Genomic DNA, 18,288 nt, shown 5'->3' on the forward strand with positions numbered 1-18,288 from the left:
TCCACATTTTGTTCCGTTACACCCTTATTCTAAAATGGATTACATTTTTTTTTTTAAATGTCCTCATCAGTCTACACACAATACCCCATAATGACAAAGCGAAAACAGTTTTATAGATTTTTTGGGGATGGCAAATTTATAAAAAATGAAAAACCTATCTTATTCACAAGTATTCAGGCCCTTTGCTATGACACTCGAAATTGAGCTCCGGTGCATCCATGAGGTTGAAGGAATTATGCGTAGAGCTCAGAGACAGGGTGGTATCGAGGTACAGATCTGGGGAAGGCTACAACAAAAATTCTGCAGCTTTGAAGGTCCCCAAGAACACAGTGGCCTCCATCATTCTTAAATGGAAGAAGTTTGGAACCACCAAGACAGAGCTGGCCACAGTAAAAGGCATTGTGTGTTGGGGTATTGTGGGGTATTGTGTGTAAATTGAAGGGGGAACACGATTTAATCCATGTTAGAATAAAATGTGGGAAGAGTCAAGGGGTCTGAATACTTTCCGAAAGCACTACATACCCCAGGTTGGGAACCACTGTGTTAGATTACCTCACATGAAATGGAGGAGGATATCTTTGTAGTTACAGTTCTGTCCACATCTCATCCATTACTTTTTGAGTCCATTGCATCTGATATAATTTAGCCACAGTCAGCTAATCCAAAGATTGAGATTATATCCCCATGGTGTTTCAAATGTTCTGACATTGTTTCTTTCAGTCAAGAGTTTTTTTTTTAATGTCAGCTGTTCATATTATAGGACAGTTTTGAGTGTTCTAATGCCAGTCACATATACTTATGTCAGTGAAGTCTCTTGCTGAGGACCCATGTTTGTCTGGCTGTTCCTCTAATGGAGCCTGTCCATGACCTGCAGCACGTCGTCCAGGATGGAGGGGCCCAGGTCCAGGCTGAAGGAGAAGCTGTTGTCCACCTCATCCAGCTGCAGTGTGTCCTCATGGCAGGTCTGAGTGGAATCTCCATCCCTGCCAGAGCTCAGACTGCCTTGGCCAGGACTGTAGCTACTGACCATAACCCCGTGGCTGGGGCTAACACTGGCCTCGATCGACCCCTCGCCCTCCTCACTGTCCAGCATGGGCAAGGAGCTGTACTCCTTCTTCCTCTCAGAGGCGCTGTGGCTCAAGTGGGCCCTGGTCCACTCTGGGATCTTTAGGGCCTCGGCCTCACCCAGGTTAAGTCGTGGGGGTTTAGGTGGAGGGTAGCAGGCCAGGAAGAGGTTATGTTCGCTCTGAGAGCTGTGCAGTATAAGGCTGTGGCCCCCCTTCAGAAAGGACAGGTCCCCAAAGCTGTCACTGCTGGCATTGTTCCCGATGTGGGCAACGTGGCAGAAGTCGGCCAATGGGAGGCTGATCATGTTGACAGAGAGCACCTCCCTGCGCTTCTGGGTCCTAGACCAGCGGGCCGAGGCTGGCTTACGGCACAGAGACGTCTTCAGTGGCATCTTACCTGGTCCTGTTGATGTCCTTTGGTTCACTTCTGAGATTAAGTCTAAATGCAGTCTACCATCTTAGAAAAAATGCTCTGTTTTGGAAAAGATAAGAAAAAAAGATAAACACAATCATTTATTTAAATAATTTCACTTTGAGGTTAGGTTCATGTCAGATCAAGTGGTTTCCCATCAAGAACATATCATACATCTCTGATCTAAATGTCCAGGTTTACTTTCATCATTCTGCAGCATACAGGATGTGTACTATTTGTTTCCCTCTGCTTTCCAACAACGGATGTAACCTTTGGATTATGTCAAGTTTGATGTGAAAAAGCAGCAGCTATTATTTAGAGAATGCACCTGCTCTGCTTGTTTTGTATTAATACAATTCTTCAACATTTGGCTCCTGGGAAATAGTCCAACATGTGCTTTGAAGTGTTTGATTTTAAATGTTTACTTTTCAAATCCAGTTTATTCCCATAAATGCAGGTGTGATCTGCTGAATGCACTAAAGGAATGTCTTAGCCTGATTCTGACTTTCAGTAACTGTGCACCAAATATGCACATTTTAGAGCAGACCCAACATCCTGTATAGAACTCGCCAGCTTGTAGTCCTAAGAAACGGAAATGAGTTAGCCATGGCTCGTTGGTCAAAGCCTATGTGGAAATTAATGTGTTTTTTTTTCGTAGAGTTTTTGGATAAACGTCCAAATTAAGGTCTGAGGTTAGCACAGGCTTAGGAGATCTGATACGTTTTGTTCTATGAGATAATATCATTCAGTTAACACCACCTTTATGAATTATTAACCTTTTAACGTGTTTTGTGTGAAGAGGCAACTCCGGGATGCTGGCCTTCTTGGCAGAGTTGCAAAGAAAAGGCCATATTTCAGACTGGCCAATAAAAATAATAGATTAAGATGGGCAAAGGAACACAGACACTGGACAAAAGAACTCTGCCTAGAAGGCAAGCATCCCGGAGTCGCCTCTTCACTGTTGACGTTGAGACTGGTGTTTTGCGGGTACTATTTAATGAAGCTACAAGTTGAGGACTTGTGAGGCGACACTCTAAACACTCTAATGTACTTGTCCTCTTGCTCAGTTGTGCACCAGGGCCTCCCACTCCTCTTCTATTCTGGTTAGAGCCAGTTTGCGCTGTTCTGTAAAGGGAGTAGTACACAGAGTTGTACGACATCTTCAGTTTCTTGGCAATTTCTCGCATGGAATAGCCTTCAGGCAACCACAACTACAGGCTTCACTCTTACTTTTAATCAAGAGTTATTTTACGAATGGGGTGGAATTTGCTACATGTTGAGACAAAACCCAGATTCTTTCAGACACAGTATGCAAATTCATCTTGTTTTATTTGTCTTTAACTGTGGATCTGTTGAGCTGGTTTACTGGTCACAGACAGTTAGTCAGCCTTTCCTGTTTAACATGCTGGATCCAGAAGAGATCACATTCCACAACTCTTATTTGAGAGAGATGTGGCAATACCTGACATGATTTGTTATGTAGAATTTAACTGGAATATGACTTTCATATACTGTAACTGGTGTCAAACTGGTATTGGTTTTGGTCATTTAGAAGTTAATCTGTACCGTTTCAATCTCAGTTAGCTGTAAATGTTGAGCCTTGAACAGCTACCACCCATTTAGAAAGCAAGGGCATAAAACCTTTTACATAAGACAACTGAACACACTGAGGAAAGAGGCTCTGAAAAGATTTTGTCCATTATAGTCCATGTAAGCTCTAGGCCCAAAGCGCAAAATAAAATGCTCCTTATTCTAATCTAGTTGAGTATGGTTCCAGTAACTTAGTCATTTTATTGAGTAACACAGAATGCAGTTCATCATCTCTGGCTTGTCAAATGGACAATCTCAGTGGTCTCTGTGATTTTACGGGCTCCTAACAGCTTTGCCCAGATAATATCTGTGTTCGTGACTTGAAACACTCACTCTGTAAATTTGTAAGGCACTACAGCAAACATGTTTTGTTGGCCCATAAAGGTTTTACTGGCACTTTAGTAGCAGCGGGAGATGGGGAGAGTGTGGACACAACAGCATTCCTTTCCAAACATGTCAGTTGGACGAGGGCGTGTTAGAATTGTAGCGGTCAGGATCACACTAAGGAAACACTTATCTTCCAAGTCCAAATTAAAGAAGTAAAATCTGCTTTGTCAAGACCATTTACAGTTACTAAATAATCTTCCTCGTCAAACTGCCTTTAGCCGAACACGTTTGATGGAGACTGTCAAATGAGTTGGCCACCTGTCAAAATGGAAATGCCTAAAATATATTCTCAAGAGCAGGTGTTGGTTAAGTCTCTTAAAACTAATACTTTTGATATGTTGATCGATAGAGTTTGTAACAACATGTATGATAGATCTGTTAGCTCTTACCTGTACTGCTGTGTACACAGGGCATCTGTATCCCACACGTCTGTCTCTATCAGGAAGCCAGGCTAGGGCTGATACCTGTAGACCGTGACACTGTTTCTCCTGACATGATGGGGCTTGTTCAACTGCAGCGGGAGAAGCACAGTGAATAACCTTGAGAGAGCAAACTGGTGCACTTCCCCAGAATATTCTCTAAATCCCGGATTTAACAGCCTAGCCACTCTTGTCTCTTACCTGAGTCTTATAATCCTTATCAGTAGAGACCCTGTCAGGTTTGTTGGTTGAGAAAGTGTCCTCTGTAAGTAACCCAGGTGAGTTGAGTGTAGAAGAGGGTTAAGACAGGCAGGTGGGGTTTTGTGTTTTTTCTCCCTACCTAACGGCAGAGAGAGTGTTTGCCCTCTGGTGATGTAACTCTTCCTGCTGTGTGAGTCTGAATCATGGGCGTAAATCCCGCTGGCTGCACCCACTACCTGAGGGAGAGGGCAGAACAGGAGCTGTCGGATTCCCCACTGATTTACTGCTTGTAACACGGATGGAATTGAACTAGGGAAAGAGCACAGCACATTCCTCACACAGACAGGGCCACAGTGACGTGTGTGTGTGTGTGTGTGTGTGTGTGTGTGTGTGTGTGTGTGTGTGTGTGTGTGTGTGTGTGTGTGTGTGTGTGTGTGTGTGTGTGTGTGTGTGTGTGTGTGTGTGTGTGTGTGTGTGTGTGTGTGTGTGTGTGTGTGTGTGTGTGAGATAGAGGGGGGTTACTCACACTCCGATGGGGTTAACCGATCACTAATCTCCATGGCATTGTCTCTACTCTACTGATTTCCTGTGCTCTGTTAGCTTGTGTAAAGCCCCGGGGCCAACGTAGGCCATTCTGGCTGAGTGGAGGCCAATAGGCAGTGATATCGGAGGAAGCCACTGACTAGCATACAGATATCTATGTGTAGAATGGCTGAGTTGCACAAGATAACTTGTTGCAGTTCCAATTCTCACGCCTCCAGTTGCATGCTTGTTTTTGTTATTGGAATGTTGTAGGAATACTGTAGTCATAGTAGAATATGAATTGGCTTCTCAGTATTGCTAGCCTCCAGTCAATGCCACTATAGGCCCAAATGTAAATGTCTTGTCGTGTCTGTGTATTTTTGGCCTCCTTAGATGTCTACTGTAGTGTTCTGTAATTTAACCATTAGGCTTATTGATAATCACTGTTTGTATGCTGTGTGTTTATGCTATTGACAGACTTACTTTTCCCTTCAGAGATAAAGCTTTAGCAGTGGCCAGAGGCCTACATCCCACTCTGCTCAGCTTCTACTCTGCTCCAGGGTCTCTGAGATGAAACATCCTGTAAAACAACACATTTCACTGCACTTATCCAGTGTATGTGACAAAAATAATTATATATAGATAGATGGATATATACAGTGCCTTCGTAAAGTATTCACACCCCTTGACTTTTTCCACATTTTGTTACGTTATAGCCTTAATCTAAAATGGATAAAACAAACAAACAAATCCTCAGCAATCTACACACAATACCCCATAATGACAAAGCGAAAACTGTACAACTCATCCCAAACCATTTCAATTGGGTTGAGTTTGTGTGATTGTGGAGGCCAGGTCATCTGATGCAGCACCATCACTCTCCTTTTTGGTCAAATAGCACTTACCCAGCCTGGAGGTGTTGGGTCATTGGCCTGTTGAACAACAAATGATAGCGCAAACCAGATGGGATGGCGTATCACTGCAGAATGCTGTGGTAGCCATGCTGGTTAAGTGTGCCTTGAATTCTAAATAAATCACTGACAGTGTCACCAGCAAAGAACCCCGACACCATCACACCTCCTCCATGCTTCACGGTGGGAACCACACATGCGGAGATCATCCGTTCATCCTACTCTGCATCTCATAAAGACACGGTGGTTGGAACCAAAAATCTCCAATTTGGACTCATCAGACCAAAGAACAGATTTCCACCGTTCTAATGTCCATTGCTAGTGTGTGTTGGTCCAAGCAAGTCTCTTCTTATTATTGGTGTCCTTTAATAGTGGTTTCTTTGCAGCAATTCGACCATGAAGGCCTGATTTACGCAGTCTCGTCTGAACAGTTGATGTTGAGATGTGTCTGTTACTTGAACTCTGAAGCATTTATTTGGGCTGCAATCTAAGGCTGGTAACTCTAATGAACGTATCCTCTCCAGCAGAGGTAACTCTGGGTATTCCTTTCCTGTGGCGGTCCTCATGAGAGCCTGTTTCATCGTAGCACTTGATGGTTTTTGTGACTGCACGCACTTGAAGAAACTTTCAAAGTTCTTGACATTTTCTTGGTTGACTGACCTTTATGTCTTAAAGTAATTATGGACTGTTGTTTCTCTTTGCTTATTTGAGCTGTTCTTGCCATAATATGGACTTGGTCTTTTACCAAATAGGGCTATCTTCTGTATACCACCTCTACCTTGTCACAACACAACTGATAGGCTCAAACGCATTAAGAAGGAAATCAATTCCACAAATGAACTTTTAAGAAGGCACATCTGTTAATTGAAATGCATTCCAGGTGACTACCTCATGAAGCTGGTCGAGAGAATGGCAATAATGTGCAAAGCTGTCATCAAGGCAAAGGGTGGCTACTTTGAAGAATCTCAAATATAAAATATATTTACTTTATTGGTTACTACATGATTCCATATGTGCTATTTCATAGTTTTGATGTCTTCGCTATTATTCTACAATGTAGAAAATAGTCAAAGGAAGAAAAACCCTTGAATGATTATGTGTGTCCAAACTTTTGACTCGTACTGTATATACTGAATTTGGTCTCTAAGATTACTTTACTGATCAGATCTTTTAAAATGGCTCCAATAAACAAATTCCTGCCACCCTTCCTTCCCCATTCACTCCCTAATGCCAGAACAGACCTTTTAACAGATGCAATTACTCACGCAAACGTACTAACTGCCTTATCATAACATTTATCCAAGACTGGAACTGAGCATTTCAATAACTCCCAATTCAGTATTTTTTTTCTCCACCCCTACCCCATCCACTATTTTGTTTTGTTGGGAAGCCATGGTTTCATGCTAGCAGACCGTCAAGGGAGAGGATAGCGTGCTTTATCTGTGGTGATGTGGTCACACAGGGCTAGGGTTGCATAATTCTGGGAACTTTCAATAAATTCCCTGGGGTTCCAGGAAACCTGGTTGGAGGTTTACAGATTTTCTGCTTGTTCCCTCCTGATTCTGTGATCAACCAACCAAGATTTTGTGAATACCTGGGAATTTATTGAAAGTTACAGGAATTTTGCAACCCTACACAGAGCTCAACATTAGACCAGGGGTTTGAGGTGTGTTTACTCTCATGTTTGTGTTAGTACATTGTCCAGACTGGGGTGATTACATTGTCCCTTGACCCTGACCATAAGAGCAGCATGGGTGTCTGACTGCCTTCTTCTCCATATCTCCCTTCTCAGAGCAGTGTTGGTACTGTGGTCTTTCTGGGACGACTATGTTCTCCCTCAAACCTAGGATGCTGCTTGTTTTTGTAATAGGAAAAAGTGCTTACAGATACTGCTTTGACTGGCTCTATAAAGCCAAATTGAGGCTTTTGTGGATATTCATTTGGGCCTTTTGTTGTGTGTTCTTGTCTTGTGAAACACAGACAGAGCAGTGTTTCACTGTGTTAAGATGTTTCCTCTCACATGGAATACACAGCAGTCCAGTTGTGGCCCTGATAGTGTATGATGAAGATCTGTACAGGATTGAAACAATGGATGCAAACCAGTGAAATCGATCACTAGACGTTGAGAGAGCCTGTGTCGTAACTGTCGCTCTACAATGATGAGTGAGTCAGATAGACAGTGATGAGCTTTGTGGCAGAGCTCCAACTGAAACTCACCTGACTGAATGGATTGACCTCTGTCCCTCAGGATAGGCAGTTTAGTTGCATTTGAAGAAGTTTAATTGTTTAACATGACAAAGTTCTCTTGTCTTCATGTATAGTTGTGGACCAAATTCCAGGGGTGGTCTTATACCATCCCATACATTTTACCTAGGCAATCTTAACAGATAAGTGATGTGAATTACATGATGTCCTCTAATAAAACAGTCTGTGAGTTCCATTTCAAATCCTTGTGTATTGTTATGATTGGAACACACACTGACTTCTTCCCCACTGTGAGATTTGTAGAAGTAATGCTTCATTGCCGTGTTTGCAGACTAGCAGACCGGACGTGTGCGTGCGCGCGCGCGTGTGTGTGTGCGTGCGTGCGTGCGTGCGTGCGTGCTGTTCTCCGTGGGAGGTCAGGGAAGTCTGAGAATGTTTACCTGCTTGTGTCTCCTGGCACTGAATTATTTGTAATTATGAAATGAAGGGTTTGATATTTAGGGTTCTTTGAACGTCTGGGCTCGGAAGTCAACAGTTTGTGGACTGCTGCATTCCAGTTGCTGTTTGTTCAGCACATTAAGCAGATAAGGAACCATAACACATGCTCAAAGCAGCAGTACAGACCTCTCATCAGGCGGCACACCAGACATACACAAACCACCAGCTTGTTCAGACTCACGCACACACACAGTAGAAATGTTTTATGTGTATTTGTACTTTAACCTTCGTTTCACTTAATGTTTTTGTCATGTCTCTTTTGGGATATTGAGGGTTTCAATTCTACATTCTTGCTGATTCAGTGGCCCCAGTGTTTTAAAATCAAATCTGTTGCAATCAGAGGGCTATTCCTGGAAGGCCCTGATGTGAAAGACATAATTTTGGTATTACAAAGATGTATTGTTGGATATTACATAGCTGAACAGCCCTCTCCCCCATCTCTCTGTCATAGAAACCCCCAACACATCCATCATACAGGGAAATGCCAGAGCACAGGGAGTTCACGTCTCAACTCCCATTTCTCTTTCATTTTGTTTATTTCCTTTACGGGTTTCCAAATGCACCCTCTCTATCCAGCAGGCTCAAATCCAGCCCTATACAGCCCCCCCCCCCCCCCCCCCCCCCCCCCCAGAATCCAGTGCTGACTAGCTCTTCCTTCACATTTTACACTACTCACGGACCAGAGCTTTCACCAGTACCTCTTCATGTAGCTTTCCCTGTATGACCACCTGTACACAGCTTACTCAGTCAGTTGTCACATGCTGCTAGAGTAGGTTTTAGTAGTTATTGCGTGGTTTGGCCCTGTCAAAGCTGTTAAACCTCATTCAGAGAAGTTAGGGACCTATTACATAAATACAGTATGTTCCTGTTTCTATAGGTTAGCTTTCCTTCTCAGGGAAAAGGGGCCTTTGTCTGTGAATGGCATCCATAAACCAGGTGTTCAGGACTAATTCTGGAAATTACTGAACAACACAGGAAGTAGACTTGGAGCCTATTTCAATAGCTGTTATTGCAGTATTATGAGTTAGTGTTTATTGCATCATAACAAAGAGTCTGTCTGTAGACCAGGATTTTCCTTTTGGTTCGTTTTGTCTGTCCTCAAAAAAATTATTGATCTTCTCCCATTTATAAAGCCTGAATTTACTCTTGTGAGGAATCTTAGTTTGGCTGTGGCATATGCGATCCTCCTGCCCAGTGTGTGTTTGTTTGAGTTAGCGGGAGCGTCTGGGCATACACTCGCACATATCACCCCTAATGATCTCTAAATAAGTGTTTGGCTCCTATAAATCACCGGCTCCATAACCCACTGACACACGCACACACATGCACACACACTGCAGAGAAATGGCCCCTTGATTAGTTTCAACAGACTGCAGTACCATCTGTATTATTGTACCCTTTTTTTCTCTCTCTTTTAAAAAAAATAAAAAATCCACATCTAGACCTAGCAGTAATTTACCTGGACAACCACTATGGTTTGGTAGAAGTGCCGTAGTCTATAGGAGGAGCTGTTGTAAAGAAGATAGGTTTAAACGCTACGTGTGCACTATTTGTCTCAGGCACCTTGGAGCAGACACTGTGCAGACCAGCTCCGTCTCAGGTTCATGACACATAATAGGCCTTCTTGACATCATCAGGTCCTCATAACCCCCGGGAGACATACTTCTGTCATGAGCTGGGGAGAGAGCGATTTTATGAGGGGGAGCTGGAAGTCTCTCTCTCTCTCTTATCACCCACATGCTAGCTGTGCATTGGCCATCTGACTGGGGATGTAGATAAAGGGCCTCATTGCCAAAATCTTGAACTAACCCTTTAAGGAAGGAATACAGTCCTTGTATGATCATTTGCCAGATCAGATACCACTTTTCAACAAAAGTGAGAGAACTGTGTGTAACTCAAGACACACACACACACAGTGACAGGTGGGGCTAATGTAGAGCAGATCTCCTGATCCCATCTGTCTGTGGGGGGAAATACTGTGCCTGGCCACCTGTAGCATAGCCTGCCGTCTCCTGTGGAGCACCCTGACTCACCGCCCTGCCTGGCGTATGGTGATGATGTTACGGCTGGCCTGGTGTCAGGTTGTAGCATGCTGTTGGGAGGCCCCGGGCCGTGAGGGATATCAGTGCTGTTAGTCAGCCCTGAGCGAGCGAACATGGAATGGAGCAGTGTGTGTGTGTGTGTTTATGTCATCCTGCCTCTGTGCTGGCCTGGTCCTCTTTGTTGTGGGCCCCATTGTTTATCTTATGTGGTTTCCCTAGTCTCTCTCCAGCCCCTGGTGTGTTTATGGAGCAACACACACACACACAAACACACCTCCCCAAGTGTTTAGTTAGTCAGGGATGCACAGGCTAAGCGCGTACGTTGAGTGTGAGCCCACCAGACAAGGAAACGGCTCTCAGCTAGGGAGAACTGTGTCATTCTCCTTAGACCTCTGTTTGTGTTCAGAGCTCACTCCTACATGGGAAGTGAACCAATAGAATCTCTATTGACCTTACATGGGAAATAAATAGAGACATACAGTATCACTGTCCATATAAGCATTTCAGAGAATGGCCAGTAGAGGTCTGTGTGGAGTGAAGGTGTATGGTGGGTGGAAGGGGGGGACTACATTCCCTCCGGCTCACAGTTACACCCTTTGTTTTGTTTAATTGAAGATGCAACAGTTGTTTATTTACTAAAGTGAGCTTGCGTGATATTTCATGGTTACATCTTAGACAAGGACTTGATCTCACATTACTGGAATGATAATCACAGCTGTCTATCCAACAGCATGGAGAGGGAGCCTGCCTCCCCATGCCATCCCTCTTTTTTTCTCCTCCTCTCTTCCTTCCCCTCTCTCTCGTACACATGGGTGGATGCTGGAGTCCCAGTGATCTCTTCCAGATGGTTTACCTCACCGAGCCACTCTCTAACCCTCCGTCATTCTCTTCACTTTCTCTCTCTCCCCCTTTCTCTTCTGTGACCCACTCTGTCTCTCACACACTCACTTCTCTCCGCTCACTGTCTTGTTAGGGAGACACTTCCTTGGCAGAGCAGACTTCCTCCATCTAATCCTATAAAACAGGTTTATTCTGTGGACACTCCGCCTCCCCCCTCCATTCAGGATTAGGGGCAGTGTGTGTGTCTGACTGACTGTGTGTGTGCACATGTATCAAATTGTATTTGTCACATCCGCCAAACACCACTGGTAAGCGTGTGTCTTTGCATACTTGTGTGTGTGTCAGCCCCTAGTGCTTACCATGCAGCCTAGTGCTTACCGTGCAGCCTAGTGCTTACCGTGCAGCCTAGTGCTTACTGTGTGTGTGTGTCTGTCTGTCTGTCTGTGAGAGACTGATCAACAACTACAGGAAGCATTTGGTTGGAGTCATTGCAGCTAAAGGTGGCAGAACCAGTTATTGAGTGTAAGGGGACAAATACTTTTTTCACACAGGGGAACTGGATGTTGCATAATTTATTAAATAAATAAAATAAGTATCTTTTTGGGGGTAAACTCAGGTTTTGGTTGAAGATCTGATAACATTCAGTATCAAAAATAGAGATCAGAGAGGGGTCAAACTTTTTAGGACTGTATGCCTGTACTCTCCTCTCTTCCCCTCACCTGTCCTGTCCTCCCTCTCTTCCCCTCACCTGTCCTCTCCTCCCTTCCCCTCACCCATCCTGTCCTCCTCTCACCTGTCCTGTCCTCTCCTCCCTTCCCCTCACCTGTCCTCTCCTCCCTTCCCCTCCTCCCTTACCCCACCTGTCCTCTCCTCCCTTTCCCTCACCTGTCCTCTCCTCCCTTCCCCACACCTGTCCTCTCCTCCCTTCCCCTCCTCCCTTACCCCACCTGTCCTTTCCTCCCTTACCCTCACCTGTCCTCTCCTCCCTTCCCCTCACCTGTCCTCTCCTCCCTTCCCCTCACCCATCCTGTCCTCCTCTCACCTGTCCTGTCCTCTCCTCCCTTCCCCTCACCTGTCCTCTCCTCCCTTCCTCTCCTCCCTTACCCCACCTGTCCTTTCCTCCCTTACCCTCACCTGTCTTCTCCTCCCTTACCCTCACCTGTCCTCTCCTCCCTTACCCTAACCTGTCCTCTCCTCCCTTACCCTCACCTGTCCTCTCCTCCCTTCCTCTCCTCCCTTACCCCACCTGTCCTTTCCTCCCTTACCCTCACCTGTCTTCTCCTCCCTTACCCTCACCTGTCCTCTCCTCCCTTCCCCTCCTCCCTTACCCCACCTGTCCTCTCCTCCCTTACCCTCACCTGTCTTCTCCTCCCTTACCCTCACCTGTCTTCTCCTCCCTTACCCTCACCTGTCTTCTCCTCCCTTACCCTCACCTGTCCTCTCCTCCCTTACCCTCACCTGTCCTCTCCTCCCTTACCCTCACCTGTCCTCTCCTCCCTTACCCTCACCCGTCCTGTCCACTCCTCCCTTACCCCTACCTGTCATGTCCTCTCCTCCTTTCCCCTCACCTGTCCTGTGCTCCCTTCCCCTCCTGTCCTCTCCTCCCTTCCTCTCCCCTCTCCTCTCCTCCCCCTCACCCGTCCTCTCCTCTCTCTGGTCCTGTCCGGAAAAAACAGACAGCAGTGACGGACAGTTATCATTTGGTCCATGCACTGTTGCACACTTATGTCACATGTAGAGCTTGTTTTTGTATTTGCACTGTGTTATCTCATTATTAATGCAATGGCTTAGCATGGTTTGCTTCTTCATATGGACCGTTTTACACTGGTAACTAAGGTAAAGGTGGTGAAATTACTATGGTAAAAATCACAGGTTGTAAATGCTTTGTACCTGTCCTTTGTCTGCCTGCCTGTCCCTGTTGATCTGACTGTTTGTCTACCCCTACAGGGCGCCCTGAGCAGTGAACGGGACTATGAAAGCGTGGTGCTGATGAATATGAGACAGGCATCAGAGAGACAGAGACTCATAGAGGAGATGAAGAGAGAGGACGAGGAGGATGCAGCATAGTACCAGCCCAGATCCAGTCTGACCCGGGCCAGGATTCAATCCAAGGTGTGTTTTCTGTAAGCGTGCGGTGCTTGACATTTGAAGGTAATTTCCGTTTGAGCTGACATCTGCACCCTATACCGTGAATGCGATCTCTGCGCTTCAATGTGCCTTTGAATGAATCCTGGCCCCAGACCGTCAGGCTCTTCCCAGCCACAACCCAACTACACTTTGCTATACACCTGATGCTTTAGTTTCATAAAGCACATCGTCTGTGTTAAATAAAAAACAATTTTCTGTTGAATAAACATATTTTTTTAAAGAACGGGTTTCTGGTTTGTCATTTACTGAATTACTACCTGCTACTATTGTAATGTAAACTCAACCAGTGTACTTTTTCATCCAAACCACTTGTAAAACGAACAGGGGAACAAGAAGTTTATACTAACAAGGGATGTTATCATAACATATTGCAAAAGACCACAAAGAGATGGGCCATCCAACATCTAAATGATGCAATCATGTCATTTGCATCTGTCAGTATCACTTTCTCAAACTGTAAAACGTTTGTTCATTACCCTATCTTTGCAGCAAAGAGACTGAGTCACTTCCCTTTAATGCAATTTGAAGTTGTCTTCCAACAGTGTAAACCACAGACCATGTGATCAGAGGATGGGTAAATCATGGCTATTACATTTTTAACTGTCAATCAGCCTGGGATGGGAGTGGTAGTACTGTAGGCATGTTAAGGTTATGTTTGTGGGCCCACGTGATGAAAAGGGAATATACTCTAATGGCCCTTTATTACAGCAGTGGTGGTTATCATGATTGAGTTTTGTATATCTAAGGCTTTGCATCAAATTACAGAGGCCCCATGTACTGTACAACTTCAAGGCTGTAACTTGATCTGAAGACTTTAGTACCACCCTGCACTGAACTTTTACATTGTAGTTAGCGTTCAAAATATGCCTATTCTAAGTGCGATTCACCCTTGTCTCCTTTGTCAAATCCTGTTTACTGGTTGTGCTATAATAAATACATCCGTTCCTTGAAAGTATCATGAAGAGATAATCTGATGACTAGTTGGTCATCCCAGTGAAAACAACTTAACTGAAGATCAAATGTACACGTCCCTTAAGTCGTTGGCATTCATGAAAGATATATTCATACAGTATCATGACCGTTCCTCTCTTGCCTGAATGTTGTGGTTTGATGACTTTTCCCAATAGAGGCTGTTAAAGGAGTTGCTCATGGGGGAAGAGGTCTCCTGATGTCACAGCCGAATGCTGGGATGTCTGGTCCACTTCCATTTAGGACCTGACACACTGAGCTAGACTACAGTCACTCTGACGGAGAAACAAACATTTGTAACAGTGTCCTCTCTCCGTGGGACATCCAAAAACAAAATAGATGTATGTTGTCCCTCAGGGGACTATGGTATAATGTAGTCTCTATTCCTGGGGCTGTGTGAAGTTTCCTCCTGTCATCGTGTTATTTTGGAGACTCATAGCCAGCTGGTTGGTCCAACCCAGTGATCCATCTCCCCGGCACTCCCAGCCTGCCGCAGCTCTCTTACACAACGGCCAGCTGTGGTGTGAGCCATCTTGTCCCTACACTTCTCGCCCCACACTCCTACTGCAATATACACTAATCAGATGGTTCTGTTTATGCATTTGGTGGACGGACTGTCATACCCCTGAGAGAAAAAAGCTGAACATTGAGTCCAAATTACATGAGGGAATACAATTACAGTTCAGAAACACATCCTGACCGTGACCTGTGCCAGCGGATTGTGCTGCATGCAAATGAAACGGGAAGACGTGGCGTCCCAACAAAAGCCATCCAATCAACAGGAGAAGCCTCCGGCGGCATCTTCACAGCATCCTCCTCTTCCTCAGATCCTCTGTCCGTGTGGAAGCTCCTCAGATGCCAGCATAACCTGGAACCGACCACAGTTGCGCCCACATGGAGAAATTAGGGGCCTTTTGATATTTAGGTGTAAATTGTGGCCAAGCCACGGCAGCAGGCCTGGCGAAGGCTTAGCCTCAGACAGGCGCTGGCAGCCCAGAGACTAATGAAACCACCCAGTAGCAGCAGAAGTGCTGGCTCACATGGTCTTCACCAGGCATGTCTGCAATACACTCGTCACACTTACAGGACCCGACTAACTTCCCCCTATGTACTGAGGTCTCACTGGCCCATTTTGAGTCTTAAAAACCACCTATATGCTGCAGACATGCCATATTTCCCCTCAACCTGAGGCGGGAAGGCACAGTTCCAATGGCTTGTTTAGAGCTTCTTTTTTTTAAGAGAGCATGATGCTCATTTGTCCAACAAATGTAATGCTTACCATATTGTACTGACAGATGGCAGACAGGGAGATCAGACTTCCAACCTGTCCTTTTAAGTATACTCTACTTCCTTGAGAGTTGGGACATGCCACGGAACAAATTACATCAAATCACCTTTATTATAATTTCTTCACATGCATCTAATTATATTACCAATGATATGAAAACTAACATTCTCACTACATCGATAGCTCCCTTTTGCACCAACTTTTGACAGTTTTATCTGTCACTTATTTCTTAGTTATATGTACATGTCTACCTCATAACCCTGTACATTGTCTCTGTACTGGTACCCTGTGTATATATCCAAGTTATTATTACTCATTGTGTATTTATTACGTGTTATTTTCTTTCTCTCTGCATTGTTGGGAATGGCTCATAATTAAGCAGGTCACTTAAATCTACACCTGTTTACAGAGCATGTGAGAAAATGGAATAGGATTCAGGGTAGAGGAATATTTGCATGCTAGTAAAAGTAATATTTGCTTGGCCTAAAGGCAATGTAAAACTTTGGAACTGATTCATCATCATACTCTTGACATTCAGATTCAGTTAGTAATGAAGTGAACTACATTCCATACTCATGGAAAATTAATCTTGAGGATTTGGTCATTTGTGCTGTAATCCTCTCTGGAATGTACTTTTCTTGACATCGTCCTATTTCCCTGAAGTCTGTAAACCCATTGCTATGATAGATTATGAACAAGCCACTACACACATTTGGTAGCTGCTCCATCACATTGGAGTGAGTTTGAAAGAGTACAACAGATTTTGGACAAGTAGTGTCATTATACAAATTCACACATTTGCTAACGGGGCAAAAAACGAGCTGGAGAATTGATCATTCAAAATTCAGTAATCTGCACCCCTTGCTAAAAAAAATGAATGGAAGACAAAGGACCATTACATCACAAAGAACAGTAGCAAAATGAATGTATAGAATCCATCCTTGATTTGTGATGTAATATGTACAATATAGGTTTTAGCTCTGGCTCCTCATTGGACAGAACACTACCACCACAACCTTGTGGCCCAAGACACACTATCAGTGTCATTGATCCACAGTCAGGTCACTCAGTCTCCTTGTGCATGCACCACACCAGCGTTTGTCCCACGCCTGTCATCGTCACCATGCGGAAGCCAATCTTCTCCAACTTGTCCAACACCAACCGCGGAGGTTCGTCAACGTGGTACTCCGAGCTGCAAGGGGCACAAAGTTTAGTTTTTTCTCAGATGTAAAATGTCAAACTCATTCTGTGAACTCTGTCAGGAGTGCGAACACACGCAGGAGAACTCAGCTAAATGAGCCAGGATTGTGTTTGTGATTATTCCCTGCACACCTTGGTTCATTTCCCAAAAGCACTTCCCTGTTCTGTGTTCGATCAGCTCAGCTTGTCTGCTCCCAAACTACAGAGCAACAGCCTTTGTACCACTACTACACCATTCTTCTGTGGCTCAGAGGTTTGTCATAATCTTGGCCGTAAGGATGGAGACATACAATGAGATATGCTCAACACTCACAAATTGTTCCCCAGCATGGTGGTTTTCCTGGCTCCCAGGTAGTTCATTATTGCTGGGTCAGAGTATACATCTCCTACCATGGTTGGCCCAGTCTCCTGAAAAACAGATATTCAGGTGTGTGCACAAATGCTATACGCAGAGTGTACAAAACATTAACACATTACTAATATTGATACACAATATTAGGAAGGACCTTTCTTGATACACACAGGAAACTGTTGAGTGTGAAAAACCCAGCAGCGTAGCAGTTCTTGACACAAACCTGTGTACCTATTACCATACCCGCTCAAAGTCACTTAAATCTTTTGTCTTGCCCATTCACCCTCTGAATGGCACACACACACAATCCATGTCTCAATATTTAAAAATCATCCTTTAACCTGTCTCCTCCCCTTCATCTACACTGATTAAAGTGGAATTAACAAGTGACATCAATAAGGGATCATAGCTTTCACCTGGATTCACCTGGTCAGTTTGTCATGGAAAGAGCATCTGTTCTTAATGTTTTGTACACTCCGTTGCATTCTTGAAATAAACAAACCCCGAAAATATGCATGCCATGCCATCCACAATCTCGATAACAATTGACCAATTATGCACAGAAATAGGCCTACATACTTTATTTGACTGAGCAGTGAACATGTTTTTAATTTGGTGCACTGTAGAAAAAACGAGACGCGAGTTGCTTTGCACTAGTTCGAATTTGTATCGCTTCCATGTTTGCAAATGTTACAATGTTGCAAACATGGACATAGGTTTCAGCTATGTAATAAGCTACACGTCAAAATCGGCGACATTGTTGCAGAACCTTTCTTTACAAAATCTTTAGTTTCTATAACATTTCGACGCGCGCGTCAACCGCAAGGATGCAGTCTGTATGCTATGACGGGAAGAGGAATACTAACCAGCCGGATCTGAGTACTAACGAGTACATAGGGCATCCTGGATCTCAACCGTTTAACGGGTAGTCCCCCGGGAATGGATGATAAGACAGTTACTTAACAGACACGACAGTGCCCGTTCCAAGTTTCACTCGCACTGACAGCTCACAACAGAATGCGGAAACACCCATCGCAATGGACCAATCATAGCTCTCTCAGCAACTTGTCAACAATGCTGGTGCATGCACAGTGCGCGTGCTTGTCCAATATTATAGTAAAAGAAAAAGCTATTAATTTAGGCACACAATATTGCTTATTTTACGCATCAAACTGGAAAGAATGTGAACATGTTTTATATTAAAGGCATATCTGATGTCACATGTATGGCTTTTTTG

General features: G+C 44.4%; 3 protein-coding genes across 3 annotated transcripts in view; 1 reads left to right on the forward strand and 2 right to left on the reverse strand.

Moving 5' to 3' along the window:
* The window catches only part of LOC129811614 (dnaJ homolog subfamily C member 17-like), a 57,587-nt gene extending 44,122 nt beyond the window's left edge, over positions 1-13,465 (forward strand). The window contains exon 11 of the mRNA XM_055863060.1: positions 13,042-13,465. Coding sequence (XP_055719035.1) covers positions 13,042-13,161 — 120 coding nt within the window. The 3' untranslated portion in view covers positions 13,162-13,465. The remainder of the gene's footprint in view (positions 1-13,041) is intronic.
* On the reverse strand, positions 13-4,205 carry LOC129811615 (cdc42 effector protein 3-like). Its single transcript, XM_055863063.1, has 3 exons — positions 4,077-4,205; positions 3,846-3,967; positions 13-1,539 (listed from the first exon to the last, which is right to left on the reverse strand). Exon 3 carries the CDS (start codon positions 1,457-1,459, stop codon positions 848-850), a length of 612 nt encoding a protein of 203 aa, XP_055719038.1. The 5' UTR covers positions 1,460-1,539; positions 3,846-3,967; positions 4,077-4,205; the 3' UTR covers positions 13-847.
* Positions 13,466-15,591: 2,126 nt separating the features above from the next.
* Positions 15,592-18,081, reverse strand: gchfr (GTP cyclohydrolase I feedback regulator). The gene is made up of 3 exons (XM_055863064.1): positions 17,918-18,081; positions 17,013-17,107; positions 15,592-16,691 (listed from the first exon to the last, which is right to left on the reverse strand). The coding sequence occupies exons 1-3, from the start codon at positions 17,951-17,953 to the stop codon at positions 16,562-16,564; spliced, it is 261 nt and encodes an 86-aa protein (XP_055719039.1). The 5' UTR covers positions 17,954-18,081; the 3' UTR covers positions 15,592-16,561.
* Positions 18,082-18,288: the final 207 nt, after the last annotated feature.

This window comes from Salvelinus fontinalis, chromosome 15 (genome assembly GCF_029448725.1).
Source record: "Salvelinus fontinalis isolate EN_2023a chromosome 15, ASM2944872v1, whole genome shotgun sequence".
In the NCBI taxonomy this organism is placed as follows: Eukaryota; Metazoa; Chordata; class Actinopteri; order Salmoniformes; family Salmonidae; genus Salvelinus; species Salvelinus fontinalis.